At 38.8% G+C, this 23,319-nt stretch overlaps 1 protein-coding gene across 1 annotated transcript in view; it reads left to right on the forward strand.

The window, feature by feature from the left end:
• LOC126248847 (E3 ubiquitin-protein ligase HERC2) overlaps nucleotides 1–23,319 on the forward strand; it is an 851,297-nt gene that overhangs the window by 24,822 nt on the left and 803,156 nt on the right. The window contains exons 4-6 of the mRNA XM_049950269.1: nucleotides 2,668–2,868; nucleotides 18,382–18,595; nucleotides 20,626–20,726. Of these exons, the coding sequence (XP_049806226.1) occupies nucleotides 2,668–2,868; nucleotides 18,382–18,595; nucleotides 20,626–20,726 (516 nt within the window). The remainder of the gene's footprint in view (nucleotides 1–2,667; nucleotides 2,869–18,381; nucleotides 18,596–20,625; nucleotides 20,727–23,319) is intronic.

The raw sequence follows: 23,319 nt of genomic DNA on the forward strand, positions 1-23,319 counted from the left end.
ACATAAATAATTCCAAACTATAAAAACATGAATGATTTAGGAGTGAAGGAGACCGCTTACTGAATGGTAGAGTCATTTAGTCATCAACAGACGCACAAAAATGAATGAAAACTTGCCAGCTCTCGGATGAGTGTATGCAGCTACACTGTGCAAGTAAACAATACTGGGATTGCAGTTTGGTAGTGAGCAGTAGTGAATTGTTGTCATGTGCAATGGGTAGAGGGAGAAAGAGGCGAATTTGGGAGGAGGGGTTGGGAAGGGACAAATGGCAGCTTGGAGTGCGGTGGCAAATGTGGGGGATAGGAATGTGGGAGGGAGAAGCAGCAGTTGCACAGAATAGGAATGCAGCTCACGGACACGGGCCAGCAAGCTGTTGCAGCGCACAGTTATGACGTGGAGGAATTATTGTGAGGGAGTGACAGGACAGAGGAAGGGGAGAGTTTTGGATAGGGGGCATGGGTACATTGGTTTAATGCAGATTGAACCCAGGAGGATTCCAGGAGTGAAGGATGTGTTAGAAGGATGACTCTCATCTGCATAATTTAGGAAACATGGCACTGGAGGGAAGAATCTAGATGGCACGGGTTGTGAAGCAGCCATTGGACTGGACCATATTATGCTGAGCATCATGTTCCACTATTTGATAGTCAACCCTGTTCACCACAGTTTGGTGGTGGCCATTCATTTCTATGGACAGCTGGTTGGTGACTATACCCACATAAATGTTGTGCAGGAATTGCAGTAGAGCCGATACGTGACATGGCTGCTTTCACAGGTGGCCTTGCCTCTGATGGGCTAGGATAGCCTGTGAAACAACTAGACTTGGATGTCCTGGGTGGTATAGGGGCAGACCAAGATGATGTTTGCATTGGGTGCACGGCAGAATACCACTTTGGAAGGGTGAGAAGGATCGTGAGTAGGCTGAGTCTCCTTCCTGGGCATCATGATAGTTAATTGAAGCCCTGGTGAACCACGTGGTTCCAGGGTGGTATTGGGTGATGCCTGTCTGGATAGCGATGCATGTTAAAGTGCCTGCTTCTGGGACAGAGAGGTGCACTGGGCTCGGTTCGAATCTGCCCAGCGGATTGTTGAGGAGGGCCAGGGTGCAGCTGGCTCTTGGGGATGTGGGAGGGGGGGGGGGAGGGGGTGTTGTATGTGACAAGGAAATTCTCGTCACTGCAAATACTCCTTCTACAGGTGCCCAGGCTAAATGGGAGCAATATTTTGATATAGAAAGTGTGACAGTTGTCAAAAGGGAGGTACTGTTGCTTGTTAGTAATCTTAATATGGACAGAGGTATGGATGAGGCTGTCAGAAGTGTGGAGGTCAATGTCCAGGAAGGTGGCATGTTGTGCTGAGGAACACCAGGTGAAGTGGATGGGAGAGAAGGTGTTGAGATTGTGGAGGAATGAGGACAGGGTGTCTTGGCCCTGGATCCACATCCAAGAAGATATCATCAATGAACCTGAACCAAACAAGGGATTTGAGTTTTGGGAGGCTATAAAGATTTCTCTCTAGATGGCCGTAAAAAGGTTGGCATAGGAGGGTGCCATGCAGGTGCCCATGGTTGTGTCACAGATTTGTTTATATGGTATATCTTCCCCTCAAAGGAGAAGTAGTTGTGTGTGAGAATATAACTGGTAATGAGTATAAAGAATGAGGGTGTGTATTTGGAGTAATAAGGATGTGGGAAGGCATAATGTACGTTAGCAGTCAGGCCTTGAGTATGTCAGATGTTGGTGTATAGGGAGGAGGCATTGTGAGTAAGGATCCACGTGGTAATGGGGTTGGTACATTCAAGAGTGTATCTATGATGTGATAGGCTAGACTACGGGCAATTGGTTGGAGATGTTGGCCAACAAGAGCAAAGATTTTTTCAGTGGGAGCATAGTAGCCAGGTACAATGGAGTTTCCAGAACTGTTGGGTTTATAGATTTTGGGAAGCATGTAGAAGATGGGTGTGGAGTGGAGGCATTGCGGTGTTGAGGGAGGAGCCAGGGGAGAGATTGTGGGATGGGTCCAAGAATTTGAGTAGAAATAGGAGATTATGTGGGACTTCTGAAATGGGATGATTATGGCAGAGCTTTAAGGTGAAGGACTCCGACAGTTGAAACATTGTGTGAGATAGTCACTGCAGTTCATCACAATAGTGGTGGAGCTTTTGTTTGCACTGAGGATGATTAAATCACAGTCTGTCGTGAGGTTTCAAATGAAGTGTAAAAGAGAGAGATAGAAATGAAATACCTAAATCTGCCATTGTTTTCATGTAACTGGTTGTGGGAGGGTGGAAGGAATAAAGGTAAGGTAAACAACAACAGTAGTTAGTTGAAGCCAAGTGGTTGTCAGAAACCAAGCTTCCACCATAGAGCAGACTCCAACATGCAGAGTTGTGAGGTACCAGTGCTGGAATGAAGAAACATGTAGTGAGATAGGCACGTAGTCTGCAGCTGTTACGTTGTAGTGTAGTGTGTAACATGATATTTTGTGCTATTGGTATAGATTATTTGTGTACATTCTTTATGATGGAAAGATTTGTGCTTATCTAGCTGACGTAGAAAACTGCACAGTTCCATGGCATATGACACCTAGATCTGAGAAAAATCTAAGAAGAAAAATTTATTTTTGAATCTGAATACTTTTTCAAACATTTTTTGTTTAATATTCCAGGTGAGAGTGGTCATTATTATTGTGGTTTGCGAGTGCTTACTTGTGCTTGCTGTGATGGTGTTTGTGGACCTCAAAGTGGATGTAACTGTGGAGCTTGCCAACAACTTGATCAAGAAATGGCATCTCTTGAAGAAAACAAGCTTTCAGAACCACCTCCATCCCAGCCACAGCTTGACAGATGGGTGTGGGGTCCTCAGCCAAGTAAGATATTTGACAAATTTTACTCCTGCCATCCATTTCAGTTGAATAGTTGTGTATCTATTGGGGGTGGGGGACAAAAATATGGAAACACCACAGAAATGCAAGCTTGAAAATAAATGTAGATGCTAGCCAAGCCCGCAGATTGCACTGTTGTATGTGACCACAAATGTTACCTGTGCAATGCCCTCGATACATTGCAAGTGTCAGTTGTGGTCAGAACAGTGTTCTTTGTAGTTGTGAGCTTTATGTCAGAACTCAGTGCATTAAAATGTGGACAAATTGTTGGTAACCTAGGTAGCCGAAGTGTTTGGTGTTGCAGGAGGCACCGTATCAAAAATTTATACCACATGCAGGGAAAGTGGAGTAACATCATCCACAAAGCCACATTGCTGATGAAAGTGTGTGTTTAGTGATTATCACAGAACAACGGCTGCAAACGTTGCTGCACAACCAAATGTCACACTTTCCAATCCCATTGGCAACATACAATGTGAAGGGAGCCCCATAAGCAGGGAATTGCAGGATGAACTGGAATTCCATAATCACTCATCAGTGATGCAAATGCCCATAATAGGAAAATGTGGTACCAAAGCCCTTGAACCTGGACTGTGGAGCAATGGTAGAAAGTCATTTGGTTGGATGAGTCTTGTGTTTGTCGCTGTTTGCAATTTCTGGCTGAGTTTACATCCCAAGAGTGAAACATGGTGGGGGTCAGTGATGAGTTGGGCAGCTGTATTTTGGTATTTCATGGGGCCTATGGTTACTCTGCAAGGTCACGTTACTGGCAAGGCTTATGTGAGTATTTCAGATGATCAGGTCCATCCCATGGCACTGTTTTTGTTCCCCTATGGTGATGCTGTGTTCCAAGACAACAGGTCCCTTGTTCACACAGATTGTATAATCTAGGACTAGTTTTGTGAGCACGAGGATGAATTGTTGCATCTTCTCTGGCCACCACACTCACCAGACCTCAACATTATTATATTATTGAGCGTTTGTGGTCTACTTTAGAGAGAAGTGTTTGTGATTGGTATCCAGCTCCGTCATTGTTTCGTGAACTTGCAGCTGTTGTACAGGAAGAGTGGCATAAGATTCCCTTGAAAACCATATAGGACCTGTATTTATCCATTCCAAGACAATGGGAAGCTGTTTTGAATGACAACTGTTTTTCTACACCGAATTAGGCATGGTAATGTGTTTTTGGTGTTTCCGAATTTTTGTCTACCCCCTATACATAAATATGTCATTCCATACTAATATTATAGACATAGTATGTGGTACTTACTGTTCCACTGTAGTGTGGTTTTGAAAATGTAGTATTCCTTTGTCATGCTTTGATTGTGATTGCAGGGAGGAAGTGCATATAAGATTGCAAAAGTAAACTACTGCACAAAGCCATCATTTATAAGTGTCATCTCACATGATTTTTCCCCTAGATCTTATTGATGTCTGGCATATTTTAACTAATGTTTCTGGGAATCGCAAACATGAAGGAGAATAGACAACACTGAAATTAATTTCATACCATAAATTACACACATGACAATACACGTATGATGAGACATGTATAACTAACTGTTCATGATCTCTGACTTTGAGTAGTCATTATGGTGTGAAGCCCCCAGATGCTGCAAACATTGTGGTGTGGTATCAGAGAGCATAGATATTTTCCTGGGCAGTCTCTCACCACTTGATTTGTATGCAAGACTGCAAATTACAAACAGCAGTAGATGGAGAGCCATGATAAATTACTAACCAACCACATCCCAAACATGTTCTGTAGTGATATGTCAGGTGAACATGGCAGATGGGGAATCAGTAGTCATTCTTTGAAGAAGACTTGCACTTTTCTTGCCACGTGTGGCTGGACATTATCATACTGAAGTTGCGTGAAGGAGAAGCCCTAAAATCTCTGGTGTAGTGGCTGCAGTTAATGCTATCCCAATACATAGGAGTGAATATTACATATTATATGCAATGCCAACCCAAACCATCAAATTAGTACTTTTTTCACTATGCCACACAGCAATACAGGCTACCGAATTCTGATCACCAGCACTGTGTCTGACGTGTGTTGCCATAACTGTTGGACACGTTGAAACGGAAACCTTCTAAAAATTCTATATATTGTCACTCAGCATGGCAGTGACGCTATTTATGTCTATGTAATAGGATTTGTCCAGTATTAATTATTTATTTCTGATACCCCATTCTATAAATCCTGTTTAAGTATTTCATTCTGGGTGTTTTGTATATTTGCTTTCCACTTGTGGGAACTAAATTAACTATAACTCTAAACAAAGTAAAATCTAATTTGAATTCTTTTGCTTTGAAGAATACATAGTCCTGTACACACAGTTAATTTGTATACAGTGGTCAACCTTCCCCTTATACATACCTCAATGTGAACATTCAGATCATCACTTTAATTTGATTTTTTTATTTGGTCCTGTTGATTACACATTGTACAAAAAGTGTACTAGTAATATAGGGCATGTCAAGTGAAATAATGAAAAATTATATGGGCATTTTATATATCATACAAATATACTTATTTTCTATGAATGATTGATTGCGAACAATAGTACAATCTGCATATTAATTGTATAAGTTCAAGTGAATGGTTAAAATAGTAGAATGAATGGAAGCACACGTTTTTATCCCAATGCCAGAAATAAATAATGAAATTTCCATTTTGTCATTATGAGTTAGATGAAAATAGAAAATTTTTATTTTCATCACATAAAATTTCAAGTGAATAATTGCTCGTGTAGAATAAATGGTAGTACACATTTGCACATATGATATAAATAAATTTACATTTTATCGCTAAAATTTATGTCAGGAGAATACAATTTTGTCTTCATGAAATAAGTAAAGATTTTCTTTCCTCTATTTTTACTCAAAAGGATACATTATTACTCTAGGAATTCATTCAGTATATAATAAGTCTGTTTTCTGAGGAATGTTTTTAGTTTCATTTCAGATATCTGCATGTTATTAATTTCCTTTTTTCATACTGATGGAAAGCTTGTTGTATACTTTTATTCCTGACTAAGTTACTCCCCTATGGACTTTTGTGATGGTTGCAGAGCCTTAGTGAAGATTTTTCATCTGTCTTGTGTTAGGCTTGTGAATGTCATAGATTTTCTGGAATAATTCCTTGTTGCTGGCTGAAACATCATCAGTGAGTATACGAGGTGCGGCTAGAAAAAAACCGGACTGATGCTGGAAAAAACATTTATTTACAATTATTTACAATTTCATGTTATCTCCTTCAATGTACTCTCCTCCTCGGTCTCTACACCGCTCCATACGAATTTTCCACTGTTCGTAGCAATGCTGCAGATCATTTTCGGTAAGTCCATACATTACTTCCGTCGCTTTTTCTTTTACTGCTTCAACAGTCTCAAACCTAGTTCCTTTCAAAGCTGACTTGACTTTAGGGAAACGAAAAAAGTCACAGGGGGCCAAATCAGGTGAGTAGGGTGGATGATCTAAGATGGGAATGTTGTGTTTTGCCAAAAACTTCTTCACTGAAAACGCACTGTGAGCTGGGGCATTGTCTTGGTGAAGGATCCATGACTTTTTTCTCCACAAATCGTTCCATTTTCTCCGTACTCGCTCACGTAGGGTAGCCAGGACGCTAATGTAGTAATGCTGATTCACTGTTTGTCCCTCTGGTACCCAATCAATGTGCACAATCCCTTTGACGTCAAAAAAAAACAATCATCATTGCCTTGAATTTCGATTTTGACATTCGTGCTTTTTTTTGTCGTGGAGAACCAGGAGTTTTCCAATGCATCGATTGGCGTTTAGTTTCGGGATCGTAAGTAAAAAACCACGATTCATCGCAAGTAATAACATTTTGTAAGAAGGTGGGATCACTTTCAATGTTTTCCAGGATGTCAGAACAAATCATTCTTCGGCGTTCCTTCTGTTCAATTGTGAGACACTTTGGAACCATTTTTGAACACACTTTGTTCATGTTGAAACTTTCATGAAGAATCTGCCTAACACTTTCCTTGTCAACTCCTGTTAACTCAGACACTGCTCTGATTGTTAAACGGCGATCTTGTCGGACAAGTTTACCGATTTTTTCAATGTTTGCATCAGTTTTTGCTGACAATGGTCTGCCAGTGCGAGTGTCATCACTGGTGTCTTCGCGGCCATCTTTAAATCGTTTAAACCACTCAAACACTTGTGTTCGCGATAAACAATCATCACCGTACACTTGTTGTAACATTACAAACGTTTCACTTGCAGATTTTCCTAGTTTGAAACAAAATTTGATGTTAACACGCTGTTCTTTCTGTACACTCAACATTTTCCGACGCACAGACAAAATGTCAACTACTTAAAACAGACGCCACGGGCAGACTGAGTGCAGGAGGCAGATGAAACTCGAGCAGTAGGCGGAGCGAGAGTCACGTGACAGGCCACGCGACTTTCAGCCTTATTGCATTCGTTTTATTGTTTCACCAGTACTAGTCCGGTTTTTTTCTAGCCACACCTCGTATATATTCATTTGTAACAGTAAATACCCTGAGAGTCCTAAAGAGACCTCTGCAGGATGTTCTGTTAGAGACCCAACATATTAACCTCACTGCTCATTTTTGTAGTTTGAAGACACTGTCAACTTGTGTAGAATTTCCCCAGAAGATAATACCACAGGGGAGTACAGAATGAAAATATGCAAAATATGACAAAAGCAATATTTCTCTGTTTACAAGCTGAGAAATAGCTCTCAGGAGAAAACACACTGTGCTAAGTTTTTTGACCATCTGATCAATTTGCTCTGTCCATCTTAGCTGGCTGTCTACTTGGATGCCTAAGAATTTTGTATGTGTCGTTTCATAAATTTTTTGGTTTTTGATCTCCATTTCAGGAACTTGGGTTTTTTATTTACTGACTGAAACTGTGTAGTGTTAGTTTTTGAAAAATTTAGGGTTAGGCTATTTGCTGTGAACCGTTTGTGTACTTGGTTAGTGACTGTCAGGGCTGTATCCTGCATTATGGTGTTGGGACCATTGATTAGAATACTCATATCATCCAAAAACATGTCTACTTTTGCTCTGTCATTAATTGTAGTGGGTAGACCATTAATGTTACTCAGGAAAATCAGTGGCCCATGTATCAAGCCCTGGGGGGACTCTGTATTTTACATTTCTCCAGTCTGAGTTTACTGTTGCACCTGCCTCCAGTAAGATAACTCTGCTTCCTGTTGTGTAGATAAGATTCTAGCCATGTTAAAGGTTTTTTCTTTGATGCCATAGTGTGGAAGCTTTTTTAGCTATGTGTTATGATCTACACAGTTGAAAGCTTTAGCAAGGTCACAAAAGAGCCCCATGGGATACCTTCTGAGATTTAATTCACCCAGAGTTTCATCTGTTAGGCTAAACATAGCTCTGCCTGTGGACAATTCCCGTATGAAAGCCAAACTGTAGATGTCAGTAAGCCATTTTGTGTCATATGGCGGCAAACCCTATCATAAACTATGGGCATCACTGTTGCATGTTTCAGTCTGTCTGGAAATGTCCCAGATTTCATTGACTGATTACATAAATAGCATGACATGTGACTGATTATGTCTGCGTACGATTTCAGAATCCAATTTGATATTCCATCATATCCAGAGTTTTTAAATAATTTTATGATTTTTTTCAGTTTCTTTATGGGTTCTGTTCTTGAAATGAAGTGTTGTACTTGGTGTGATTTGCATGGTTTTTAGTAGCTTTATGGCTTCTGTGGGAGACTGTTTATTACCGTTCTCTGTTCTTTCAGCTACAGTGAGGGAAAAGTTATTAAAATGAGAGGTGGAAACTTTTTGATTATTGTTGTCTGAAGCACTACCAGAGGACTGTGGAGTCCCTACTTGTTCAGACTTTATATTTGTCTCACTTTTTATGATGTTCCATATGGTTTTTACTTTATTGTTTGACTTTCTAATGCGTTAGTTTGGCATTCCTTATTACACACATTAAAATTTCACAGTGTATTTTGTAATGTTGTTTCACTGCTAGGATTGTACAAGCCCTTTGTTCTATTTACAGGTCCGTCTTTTCAGCACATGATATTTTGTTGCCAGATATTATCCACTCTTTCCTTCCACGAAAGATTGATTTCATTTTAATGTATATTTTGGGGGAAGCAGGCTTGAAAATGTTTGTGAAATAAGTCCAGGAATGAATTGAATTTCTCAGTCATCGTAACTGCTCAGTGCACTTTTTCCCATTGTCCATGGTGTAAACTGGTTGTAAACAAGCAAGTAGATTCCCTGTTTATTATTCTAACATGTTTAACCTGGGTTTGATCATTTACTGTTTTTCTGCTGACAAGTTTTAAAGTTGTCACTTGACCATTGTGATCAGACAGACCATTTATTATGGCTTATGTTTTTACATCATTGTAATTTGTGGAGTCCAGGAGCAGATTATCAACCAAGGTCTTGCTGTGCCCAAATACTCTTGAGAATGAAACCATTGGGAGTAGCTTGAAAGTTGAGAACAATGATTCTAGTAGTTTATGACAGTTACTATTTGAAAGAAAATTAGTGTTAAGATTGCCACATACTAAGATCTGACCGTTGTTCCTATAAAGGTTTGTAAGAACTAATTCCAGCTGCAAGAGGAACTATTTAATGTTTCCCACAGGTTTCCTGTAAACTGCATTTATTATGAGGAACTGATTTTCCTGTTCTAATTTGACAGCAGAGCATTCTAAATGTTGTTCAATACAGTACTTAGATCACAAACCATAGATGTAGCTAAGAGTATTGTACATATAGATTGCCACCACACCTTGTCTTAAGTTGGTCCTGCAGTAGTAAGAAACAATTCAGCCGAGAAAAAAGATAAGGCTCTGTTTGTTATTGGGAGATTTAGCTTACCTCTGAGAGAAGTAGCCTGTAAAAGACTGGATTGGCCATGTCCTAGTATAGGTTTCATTTCTAAAGTTGACAGGGCAGGAAAAAGACATTAAGGAAGAGAATAGTTTTGATTAGTATGAAAGTGTTTGTATGCCATCAATACTTTTTGCAACACCTGCATATATGTGAATGTGCATGTTATTATTCACTACTGGTTTTGATCATGGACCATCTTCACAGTGCTAGCACAAAAATGGAAACAGAGTGGAAACTGTGAATCTCAAAACATTATATTTTCATGAGAAAATTATTAATCAGAAAAACTAAGTGTACTACAGAAAAATATCTATTGTGACAACTTCATGAGGCTTACATGCTATTTAACGAGGAAAGTATATGCCATTGCTGACTTGAAAACATAAGAAAATTGATACTTAACACCACAATACAGGCTTAACCAAGCAGAAAACTATGTTGGAAAGATGAAAAAATGCAAGAGCAGTAAGTGCACAGCACCATTGCTCAGGCCCAACAAAATCCAGTAGGCTAATCCACAAGAGTGGACGAAAGAAGCCACAAGCCAAAGTCAAAGATCATAGGTCAAAGAAAAAGCTACAAAATGTATGGGTAGTGTAGTACTGTCACAGAGAGAAATGCATGCACTCAAATTACAATAAAAGAAAATACAGTTGTACAAGAATATTTTCTTTCCTAAGTACAATTTTTTTCAGTACAATATTGTATAATATAATAGTCACACGATACCAATACAATGTCAAATGATAAAAACAAACCACCATGTATGAAAAACCGCACGCGCGCGCGCTCACTCACTCACACACACACACACACACACACACACACACACACACACACGCGCGCAATATTATGCAATACAACAGTTACAGGATGATATTGCAGTGTCACATGATACTACAATTTCACATGATAAAAACAAACCCACTGTTTGGTGAGAACTACAACATATCCAAATATACACAGACATGTAATGTTGAAAAATTATGTGAGACAATCCAGTTACCACAAATCATTCAGACTGACAGCAGCAAAACAATTGGAATGTCAAATCCATATGAGAGGTTCGGGTATACAAATAGTGTAACTGCATATAGTAATATCTAATATAATAATCATGTTATACTATAAAAAATCAAGTGATATTACAATGTCACATAATTACAACAAACCAGCCATTTGGTCAGAACTATAAAAATACATAGACATATATTTTTGAGACATTGTAAGAAGTAATACCACTAAAACAGAGAGCATAAAAACTAAACAACAGCCAAAAGAGTGTCAAGTCCACATCAGAACTTAAAGGACACATGTAGTGCAACCAATTGAGACACTAAGGCTAAAAATCACTTCTAATGATGCTGTACAGAAACTGTAATTATTCATATTATTACATGTGTGACCCTACTATCTATCACTAAACATTTTTATTGAACTAATTTACCAGTAATCTGAACCAGGCATATGCCCAATACACCTTATATTATCCAACAGCATCATTTTGAAAATCTAACAGTGAATTTAGCTATCATAAAGTATGTACACATCTGTGATCGTAAGCACAGCTAGGATCACAATAGATTTTTTTGTAAGTGAACTTAATTTTTTCTGAATAATAATTTTCACGAAAATGTAATTAGTTTTGAGATTCACAGTGTACACTTTGTTTCCGTTCTTGTGCAAGCACTGTGAAGATGGTCCGTAATCGAAACTGGTAGTGAATAAATGTATTGTAAGGCAGCACAGTGTGTATGATGCATTTCTTCAAGTATATTGATGCTGTTGACAGTTGTTTGAAATTTTTTTTGACATGCTGAGACTGTGCTGTTGTGCTGGGAGGTTTGTGTTGTTGTTCGTAACGGATGCCTTGAGGCCAAGTGGATCATGTGATGAGTCACAATTTGTAGGTAGCAGGTTGTCAGCTGTTTTTGACCATTTGCAGCCTCTACTATGAAGTAGATCTTCAGTGGCTCATCTCCCATGATAGTCGTTGAATGCTCAAATAAAGTCACTGTGGTGTACACTGGTTTGACAGGCAACTTCCCATGCTGGTAACCTGTCTTGCTGTAACGTGACAATGCAGGTTTTCTAATTAAAAAAAATTACAAGCTATGCAAGTCATATTGTTGGTGCGGTTACCAAAATACGTCACTACTTCTTCATATACATTACACAGGGTGCACCTGTGAAGGACGGGACTGCTATACATTTTTTCCTTGCAGAGTATTGGATGAACATGTACAGGTACATTAACTGGATATTAATATAAAAATGTAAATTAAATGATGCTGCCATCTGTTTCAAAGGTGCACAAATTTGGTATATCCTCCATTGTGTAGTAGACTTGTGAAATGAAACAATGGAAACTCCAAGTTGGAATAACAACAACAGTAGGAATAAGATAAATTGCTACTCACAGTAAAGATGACCTGTTGAGTTGCCAACATGCACAACAAAAAGACTGTTACATGAGTAGCTGTTGGCCAGAGCTTTCCTTGACAAAGAAAATATACACTCATTTTCACAGTCAAGCACGCATCATGCACACTCGGCTGCCACCACTGGCATCTTCAGTGGACACAGCTGAGTGTGTATGATGAGTGCTTGCCTATATGAATGTGTGTATGTTTACTTTGCTGAGGAAGGCTTTGGCCAGTAGCTACATGTGTAACAGCCTTTTCGTTGTGCCTGTCTGCAACTCAGATGGTCATATTTACTGTGAGTAGCAGTCTATCCTATTCGTAATACATATGTGTGAATAAATAAACTAATTCTGCAGCCTTGTTCATAAGTCAAGAGAACCAATAAAGAATTATGACAAACCACTAAAGAATTACGGCAAGTTAATTCACTAGTGGAGTTGCAGCATGTCTGGCTCTGTCGTGATTCACTTTGTAGGAAGTACCAGAAATTAGTTACATGTGGTGACTTCAGTATAAATTTTGTATATGATGGTACAAGAAAAAGGATGTTGGTAGATCCCATAAATTCATATGATCTGTTGCAGACTGTGTTTTTTCCAACAAGGGGGCAGGGGAGCAGTAGCACAGCCATAGACAATATTTTTATTCATTCTTCATTACTAGATGGGCATTCTGTTAGTAAAAAGGTGAATAGCCTTTCAGATCATGATGCACAAATTTTAACACAAAAAGGCTGTAGTACTCAAAAAATCTCACATGTAATTACAAAGTATGTAGGAAAGTTTTTCCAACAGCAGTAGAGAGGTTTTTAAATCTTGCCAAAGGAACAAGAGTGGCAGAATGTTTATAGTGCCGATAGCCAATAACATAGATGATAAATATAATGTTTTCCTTAACACATTTGTCATGCTCTTTGAGAGTTTCTTTCCATTAGAACATTCTAAATGGGGTACTAACAGTAATAGGCAGCCTGGGTGGCTGACTAGTGGGATAAGGATATCATGTAGAACAAAGTGGGAATTATATCAAAATGTTAGAAGCAGTCACAATCAAGCTACAGTAGCCCATTACAAACAGTATTGTAAGGACTTAAAATGTTATTAGCAAGGCATGAGTATGTGATATGCAAATAGAACAGCTAATTCACAGGATAAAATTAAAACCATATGGTCAGTTGTAAAGGAAATGTCTGGTCAATAACACAAGGTCAACAATATAAAGTCAGTCTACAGTAAAAATATTTCTGTTACTGATAAATCAGATATATGCACAGTATTTAACAATCATTTTCTGAGCATTGCTGGTGAATTAAATAACAATTTAGTTTCCACAGGGAATCATATAACTTTCTTGGCAAATGCCTTTCTGAGATTGATGTCTGAAATACTCCTCTGTGATACAGACAAGAGGGAGATCGAGTCAATAATTAAATCACTGAAGACTAAGGACTCTCATGCTTATGATGGAGTGCCTAGCAGAATATTAAAGTACTGTGCTGCACATGTTAGCCCTTTATTTAGCCATATTTGTAATTTTTTCTTTAGGAATGGTCAGTTTCCTGAATGATTAACATACTCAGTAGTAAAGCCGCTTTATAAAAAGGGAGAGAGAGATAATGTAGATAATTTTAGATCTATTTCTATGCTATCAGTGATTGCTAAAGCTATTGAGAAGGCTGTGTAATGTAAGGGTAATTGATCAATTTGTATCACACGATCTGCTATCAAATGTACAGTTTGGCTTTAGAAGCCATTTAACAACTGAAAATGCTATATTCTCTGTGAGGTACTGGATGGGTTAAATGAAAGGTTTCGAACACTAGGCATATTTTTTGATTTAACTAAGGCATTTGATTGTGTTGATTACAAAATATTGCTCCAGAAGTTGGACCATTACGGAATACGAGGGATAGCTCACAATTGGTTCATCTCTTACTTTAGCAACAGACAGCAAAAGGTCATTATTCGCAATGTGGAGAATGGCTGTGATATGGGGTCTGAGTGGGGTACGGTCAAATGGGGGGTGCCCCAGGTATCAGTGTTGGGGCCACTCCTGTTCCTTATTTATGCAAATGATATGCCCTCTAGTATTACGGGTAACTCTAAAATATTTCTGTTTGCTGATGACACTAGCTTGGTAGTAAAGGATGTTGTGTGCAACATTGCCTCGGTTCATGGCTTGTAGAAAATAACTAACGCTAAATTACAGTAAGACTTAGTTTTAATTTCACAGACTGGCATTTCTTATTAACAATATTATCTTAGTATACCCAGTTAATACTCAGCAGAAGTCCAATCTACATTTGGATCGCACTTCCTTGACTCTTGTGCAGAAAGGTGTGCAGTCTCCTGCTGCATCCATTTTCAATAAGCTACCACTCGAATTAAAAAATCTTGCAGTAATCCACGCATTTTCAAATCGAAACTGAAGAGTTTCCTCATGGGTCACTCCTTCTATTCTGTCAAGGAGTTCCTTGAAAAATTAAGCTGATTCTTGTTGTATTGTTGACAGAGTTTACTTAAACTTATGGACTGACTTTTTTGGGTTCATAAACATTTATTTTTATCTGTTATTACTTTTATGTTGTTGGCGATTTGCTCCTCAATTTGGTCCTATGGAACTTGATGTGTAAATAAAATATAAAAAGTAAATAAATCACCACCACCACCACATCAGTTCATACAATGTGTGGTTTTTCCACCTTCTGCAGCTACACTCGTCTTCCACTGGGCCAAAGACATTCCTGAAGCTTTTTCATTCAGATACCAATAGTTTCTCATCGTCCATCTTTATAGTAGCATCACCATGTCCTAAATCTGTGTGTTTCAATCTCCTTGTGAATGTCTTTCTGTGGTGCTTTTTCTCTTGTCTCTGTCATGCATAATATTACCATGCAAACTAACTTTCTAGACACATCCCATAGGATGTTTACAGACTTAGCCTGTGGACACTATCTCATCCGCTTCTGACTGCCAAGCCCCCTGTCCAGTATGTGTCAGGTGTCATGAGAGAAAACAGAAAATTTGTATGCTGTCTTTCTCATTGCTCGTTTTCTCTGTTTTCTGTGGTCTTTCCAACACAGATTTCCTCTTCTCGGCGTATAAAATCCAAGCTCTCAGCTGCTTTTGATTCTTGAATGCTTCCCTTTTACTTGAACACTGATTGTCTTCCATCTTGTAGTTCAGTTGCTTTCCATCTAGCTTTTGCAGCCTTCTCTCATGCCTCATTCAACTCTTTCTGCTTTGGCCTTTACTTTTCCCCTAATATTTCTACCACTACCTCTATTACAGCTGCCTCTACTACTATTTGTTATTGTGTCCCCCCCCCCCCCCCCTCCTCCCTTCCTCTGTCTTGTTAAAGTAGTTCAAACCATCACCTACACTGAATTATGCTTTCACTTCTGGAACCCTCGGCTTTTCTGTATTATATTGTTACACTGATTATACAGCTGTGATGGTTTTCATTCATCAGTAGTGTATATCCAACTGCAACAGGGCAATATTTATGAAATAATCTGTGTCACCATCTGTTTCTCCAAACAATATTTCATTGGTAATGTTTTTGTTTGTTGTGCCTCTCATCTATCAGTGTAATAATATAGTTTAACCTTTATGGTTAATTGGGAAGCCTTTGGATTTCCAGGCATCTTGATGGATGTCTTTGTGCAGGAAAGTCATTGATCTGACTAAAAGATTCTGACTTACTGTGAAACTAATAACTGCAGTTCATTGTTATTTGTCTCTGTATGTAGACTTTCCTTCTTTATTTTAGGTCTATAGATTTATACATGCCCCCAGCTTGTCGAAGTCTGCCAACACAATTTTCACATGCTTGATACTGATATTTTCCATAGTTTTCTAAATGTACGAGTCATCTATTCATCACTGATTTTGATCAGTGCGAGTGCATAGTGTGATGTCTCTGCATATATGTTTTATGGTAAGATATGAAGTCCTTAACCTGTGTCAGAATCTGGTCATTGACCACGCAGCCTTTCCAAATTTGTGTTCTCCAAAAACTCATTGGTGTTGGTACCCATGTGTCATATTTCTACTCCATGCACTTCCTGAATTCTTATCTTGTACACCTGCTGCCTTCCGCTGAGCCATCAGCAACTCTTCTCCAACCCTTCCTGCCACTCCCCATTTCCTTTCTCCTCTTGCCCGTCCCACCCAATATACGCTCTCTCCCCAGTCAGCCTGTAGAATGGCAGTCTCAGCATTGCGCTTTCAGCAGGTGTGTGTGTGTGTGTGTGTGTGTGTGTGTGTGTGTGTGTGTGTGTGTGCGCGCGCGCGCGCGCTCGTTTTGCACCAGAAGTCATTCTACATACATCTTCCATAGATTGAAAAGTCCTGTGGGTGCATTACCGGCGCTGCATAAAGCAAGCCCAGTAGTCATAGTATTGCTTTAGTTTCTCCAGGCCACCAGAATTTTTTTTACTCCCTTATGGAAGTAGGGGGATAATAAATGTGCTACTTTTTGTGTATAAAAAAATGTAACGATCAATTTTGCATCTGGGTATTTCCTGCTCTATGCAGTCTTTAACAAGCAACTTTAAAGATGCTGTTCAATTAGCAAATACATAAATTCGATTCTTTCACATCTTTTCGCACATTACTACGTGATGATGAAAAGGCTATACTTATGTTATTTATCATGTTTACTGTGTAATCCATTACATGTAATTTGAAATGTTTGCAGTGTAAAATGTGGTTGTTTGGTGTTTCACATTGGTGCACTTTAACACATACATTGTTACTTGTAAAATGTAGCAAGTGTATCAAAATTATTTCTTAAGTTGGTAGGGGATCCTTCTCTCTCTCTCCAGTCTGCAGTAATTAGATCCTGTAAAGCGGTGGTTTGTCTGTCTGTCAGTGTTTACATGATATTAATAGTTCTCATTTTGTTTAGGAGTTAATTAGAAATAGACTACTGTGGACCCATCATCTTTTTTTATGTACTGTCATTCTGTTTTGTAGTTTTCTGTGTGAAAGTGTTATACATAAAGCAATCCCCAGTAACTCTTAATGTGTTGACATATTTGGTGTGCTGTAACTGGCTGTGGCTGACTAGGCAGTGTAACGTCTGTTTGCATTTTATAAAATTTTACAATGTGAATTTGATAAAATTAATTTTGTTGCTTCATGACATTTATTACTTCTGGCTTAACATGTGATCTCTGTTTGTTGTTAAGTTTGAAAAATATAATCCTAATATTGAGGTATGCATCACAATCATTATTACTGTCACCATCAGTGAAGCTGAAATTATCATTTTTAACAAACTGTTTTGTTTTGATTTGTGGTTAGTAGTCTACTTCTGAATACAGTAGTGTGTGACATGCTGTGTGTCACGAGACACTCCCCCTTTACTGCCAGTTGCAAATCACAGAGTTGTTTTAAACAATCTGTAGCTAAATCACCCAATGTATCTAACATTGTAAGCTTTTTGCTGTTATCACTGTGTGTCTGTGGTGTTGTGGATACAGAGCTTAATTTTGAAAGCTAGAGAAACTTTAATGCTTTTCTGTAATAAACAGATGGTAACTGAATCAAGAAGGCCTGCATTTTATTTGCCATTCTTCGTATTGCGAATTGAGGTATCATTTAAAGACTTCTTTGTTGCTGAGTTGTCATGTGTTTTCAGGAGCTAATGTATTTTGACTTCTGAAATATAGGGATTGCTGTACTATAATTCATGGAAGTTTATATATTACTTCCTAATAAAAATGAAATAAATAGTTCTGTCTCCTTAGTTAATAGAAGATACTGCATTAAATAGAGATGTCATTACAGAGTTATTGAATTACCCATCTTACCAATCTTTTTATATCCATAATCTACACAAGGCAAAATTTTTCTACATAATTTACTTTGAAATTGGTGTGCTCCGCAAATTATTAATCAGCATTTGTTTACTGTTGACTTTCTCAAGTAATAAATTTGCAATTGAGTTATACATTATCTAGTAATGATGACCAAAAGCCAGTGAATGGTTTTGTATATTAAGCTATATTTGTTAAGTAAGCCATAGGTAATTGTAATTGCATCAGTCATCAATCCACTAATATATTGGTTTGATTTTATTTTTTTAAAAATAGAGGGTATACTTGCCCTTGTTACTTTCTTCATGTTAATATCATAAGTAAATTTTAATTGTCTTTCTTGTATCATTTTTATTTAGAAACAGAACAGCTCTACAGCTGCTTAGAATCCTTAATATTTGAGCAGAAAAGGCTTTGTCATGAGGCTGCCAGCAGTACCCTTTCCGCTGTCAGATTAAGACAAAGGCTAATGGTGGCTAAGAGGTACTTTGTAGCTCTCACAAGACATAGTCCATCAGAAAACATGAGACCTGTACACAAAGGAGTGTCACATGGACTGAAAAAGGATGTACGGTAATGAGAACACGTCATGAATTTGTTTTTTAATACTCAATGTATTTGAAATAAATGGGTAGTTATAAAATTTAGTTCCTAGTAAATATGTTAGTCTTGTTGTAAACGTTGGTAGTTGCTCAGTATGAAAATTCTTTTGTAAATTTTTTGTGCAGTTATCTTCAGGCTGACATGTGTATTTTGTATTAGACAAATGATGGAAAACCCAGGTTGGGAAATCAGCAGTGTAAGGAAAAGATAGATTGCTAGTCACCGTGAAGATGAAATGTTGAATTGCAAACAGGCACAGCAAAAAGACACTTACACATTAGCTTTTTGCCTAAGCCTTCATCAGAAAAGGAAACATACAAACATTCAGTCACACAAGCAAGTACACCTCATACATACATGGCCACCAACTCCAACAGCGCAGACAAGCTGTCAGAGAAGGTGATGATGCGTGTATTAGGTGTGGCTGCTTGTGTGAATGAATGTGTGTATGCTTCCTTTTCTGACAAAAGCTTAGGCTGAAAGCTAATGTGTGTCTTCTTGTTGTGGCTATCTGCAACTCAGCATTTCATCTTTGTGGTGAGTAGCAGTCTATCTTTTCCTTATACTGTATTAGTAGTTCGTGATAGCAGACCATGACAATGTAAAGACATAAAGTTAACAGACATGCTAAGAAATCAAATGTCTCTTGATTGGCAGCATTATTGTTTGTATCTAATGAGACAGGCATGATGTGGCAGGGTTCTTAGACCACAGTTATCCTACCACTACAGATGTAAAATGATCATTCATTTCCTAATAGTTGTAAATTGTACACACTACACTAAAAAGCCAGTGATCAGTAGCACAGAAATGACCCTCAACTTGCTGAGTATTGGCTGGGAGCATTTACTGGTGGCACTAAACACAAACTGTTGTGTGAAATAGTGCTGGGCACTTTCTAATGAAAATATAAGGGACATTCAGTTATTAAAGAGACAAACTGATGTAGAATAAAAAATTACACAATGAGACTTTCACTGCTTCTCTAAATAATCTCCACCAGTATTAATATATATATAATATCCCAAAAATGAACCAGATTTTTTGTACATGATACAAAGAAGTCTTAATCTTGTAGTTTGAGCCGTTTTCCCACAAATTCTTTTACCTCCTAGTTGTTTCTTAACTTTTTTCCACCTAGTGTCTCCTTGAATGTACCAAACAAATTAAAATCTCATTTAGAAAATGGTCACCTTCCCTTCCATAGTGTTCTTCCAAGTCTGTACACACTTTGAGTATTGTTTCCTCTTTGGGGACCTACCTTGTTCTTGTTTTATAATCGTGAGCTTGTTACTGATAATGTTATGAACTGTGTCAACACTTACTGTAATTGTTTTTGTTATATGGTCAACTGTAATACATCGGTCTTCATTAATAATGTCTTCGGTGTGGGCTCCAAGTGAAGGAATTGACACCAACTAGCTGACCAGGATGTTGCTCGTCAGTTACTGAGGTTCGACCATTTTTGAACTGTTCTGTCCACTTATAAAAGTTTTCACTGTTCATAAAACTTTCACCATACTGTAAAATCTTCCAAGAAAAGGTTTTAGTCAACTTTTCACCTACAGAAACCAAAAATTGGATCACTGTACGTTGTTCAACTAATGTGGAAACTTCATGTGGAGATGCTATCATTACATGCAATACTGAGTTTATAAATGAAACAGTTTTTATTTGTCAGCCATTCTCAACTCATCCCAGTGACTCCAACCTAAAGTTGTGAAAGTACAAAACTCTTTGTACAAACTATTTCATTTTTACATTAGTTTGTCTCCATATGTATCAGCAGAGACAGAATTAGAGACTGTGATGCTGTCACAGAGAGAATGATTACAAAAGAAATGCAATGGCAGAGGTTTGGTCACTGTGTAAGGTAGTCAAGTGCAATGCCTGTTGATTCAGTTTTGATTATTTTGTTAATGATCAGTGGTTAGTGATATGTTTAAGACAGTGTACAGTAGTCTTCAATATTCTAACATTTTTTCCCCCACTATATTCAGTTCCAGGGCTGGAGAAAAGGCAACTATAAGCTTGGCAAGGGTTGGTTCCAGAGCTGCACTTAACTTTTCTTTTGCATTTCTAAGAAGAGCATGGAGATCAGGTATGAAAAGAAAATGTCTAGGTATTGATGCCAATCGTTATTGGGTCTACCATGGTAACTATTTTATTATTTCAAAATGGTCAAGTGTGGAAAATATAAATACTTCCTTTTAAAGTATTCAAAATAATGTCATACATTTATTTATTTTTATTTCTTTTTACATGTAGCCATCAAATGATGGCTTTTGCAAACATCGTATTGTTAGAAAGGTATAGTACATATCATGCTTGTGTACAAAGATTCAGTACATAACATAATTATCTACAATGTTTAATACATAATATATACAGCTTAGATTGCTTTTAGTGAAAACATGCATTTATTTACAAGAAAAGTTTTTTAATTTTATTTTAAATGGATCCCTAGTATATGCTCTTATTGAGTCACTGATCTAAAAAAAGTCAACAAATTGTAGGTACAGATTCCTTATACCTTATACTTTTCTACTGAATAAGTGCTCATAGCTCTTAAGGCATGCATTTTAGAGCCAATTTTTACTAGCATTTCTTTTCTTGTTTTGCACCATGCTACCACCTCCCAAAATGTGAAAAGTGAAGAGCTTGCAGTAGAAGAGATTAGTTTTGTAGGTTCAAAGACGAATAAGTGCTCATATTTCTTAAGGTATGGACTTCAGAGCCCTTGTTTACTAGGCATTGTTCTGGTGTAGAGAACCTTTCCCCAATGATTTTTTTTTTTGGGGGGGGGGGGGGGGGCACCCTGGTCATGTACCCAAATGCTATGATATACAGGATGAATCACCCAAAACTTGCACTGCAAATATTGTGGAAATGGGAAATGGAAAGTGCAGTTGGTGTCTGGTTTTCATAGAGTGCATTGGTAATCAGGGGCCCATATTGTTAAATTAGTGTAATAATACTTAGAAAGAGTATTTTTGTTCAGATGTACACTTTTTTTAAAAATGGAACAATGCCTGTTAACATTAACAAAGTAAAAGTGGGGTAAATTAGAATGTCAGTGGTGTTTGTTGCAGGATTCTCGTGCAAGCCATTTAAGAGATATCTCATTTTGAAAAGTTTCCACACCGACACATGTCTGTGCCATTCAACCTGCGTAGTTGCTAGGTACAATGTTGTTATGTTTGCTTACAGTGTGCTTGTGTGATCCTTGAGTGGACTGTGACTTGCTAGTCAGTTAGTGAGTGACAGTCCAATCAGTAGGTAATGAGTGGTCAATGGGATTTGTCAGTGCAGAAAAAGCTGACATGCTCATGGTGTATGGAGAGTGTAGGAAGAACACAGTTCATTCTTGTACGGTGTACGTGTCAAGATATCTCAATAGACATCAACCGTCTTAGCAATTATTTATCAACCACTGCAACCATTTACTTGAAAGTGGTAGTGTAACGCTTAGGCAATGTAACAGAAGTAAATGAGTGACAACAGAAGAGGGGAAAATTAATGTTTTTGCTGTTGTTGCACATGACCCACACATTACTTCCCGCACAATCACACAAGGATGTGGCATGCATCAGGAAGGTGCCCTACGCATCCTCCATCGACATAGGTTCCACCCCTATCATATCTATCTCCATCAAGAGCTGTGTGGAAACTATTGTGACAATTGTGTTAACTTCTGTGCATGGGCTCAAGACAGGATTTATTGTATTGTATTGAACTGGGGACCTAGAAACGATGGAGCTGCTTTGTCCCTGCCGTAGCCCTCAGTGGTTCACAACCCCACAACAGGCTACAGCAGTCCACTCACCCCACTGCCGCCTCACACCAAACACAGGGTTATTGTGCGGTTCACCCCCCAGTGGACACCCTCCACCCCCACCTCCCTCCCTGGGAACATCTCACACCAGACAAGTGTAACCCCAAATGTTTGCGTGGTAGAATAATTATGGTGTACGCGTACGTGAAGACAGTGTTTGTGCAGCAATTGCCAACATAGTGTAACTGAGGCGGAATAAGGGGAACCAACCTGCATTCGCCAAGGCAGATGGAAAACCGCCTTTAGATATATTATTCCCACGTGGAATGTTTCCATATATATATATATACACACACAAAAACAAAGATGATGTGACTTACCAAATGAAAGTGCTGGCAGGTCGACAGACACACAAACAAACACAAATATACACACAAAATTCAAGCTTTCGCAACAAACTGTTGCCTCATCAGGAAAGAGGGAAGGAGAGGGAAAGACGACAGGATGTGGGTTTTAAGGGAGAGGGTAAGGAGTCATTCCAATCACGGGAGCGGAAAGACTTACCTTAGGGGGAAAAAAGGACGGGTATACACTCGTGCACACACACACATATCCATCCACACATATACAGACACAAGCAGGTTTCCCCCTCTCCTCTCTTCCCCCTCTCCTTCCCCCTCCCTCTCCCTCCATATCCCCTCTCCTTCACTCCCCTCCCCCTCTCCTCTCCCTCCCCTCCCCTCCCCCTCTCCCTACCCCTCTCCCTCCCTCTCCCCTCTCCTTCACTCCCCCTTCTCCTCCCCTCCCCTCTGCATCTCCTCCACTCCCCTCTCCCTCCCCATTGCCCCCTCCCCCTCCCCATTGCCCCCTCCCCCTCCCCTCCCCTCCCCCTCTCCCTCCCCTCCCCCTCCCCCTCCCC

The sequence above is a fragment of the Schistocerca nitens genome, chromosome 3 (genome assembly GCF_023898315.1).
Source record: "Schistocerca nitens isolate TAMUIC-IGC-003100 chromosome 3, iqSchNite1.1, whole genome shotgun sequence".
Taxonomy (NCBI): Eukaryota; Metazoa; Arthropoda; class Insecta; order Orthoptera; family Acrididae; genus Schistocerca; species Schistocerca nitens.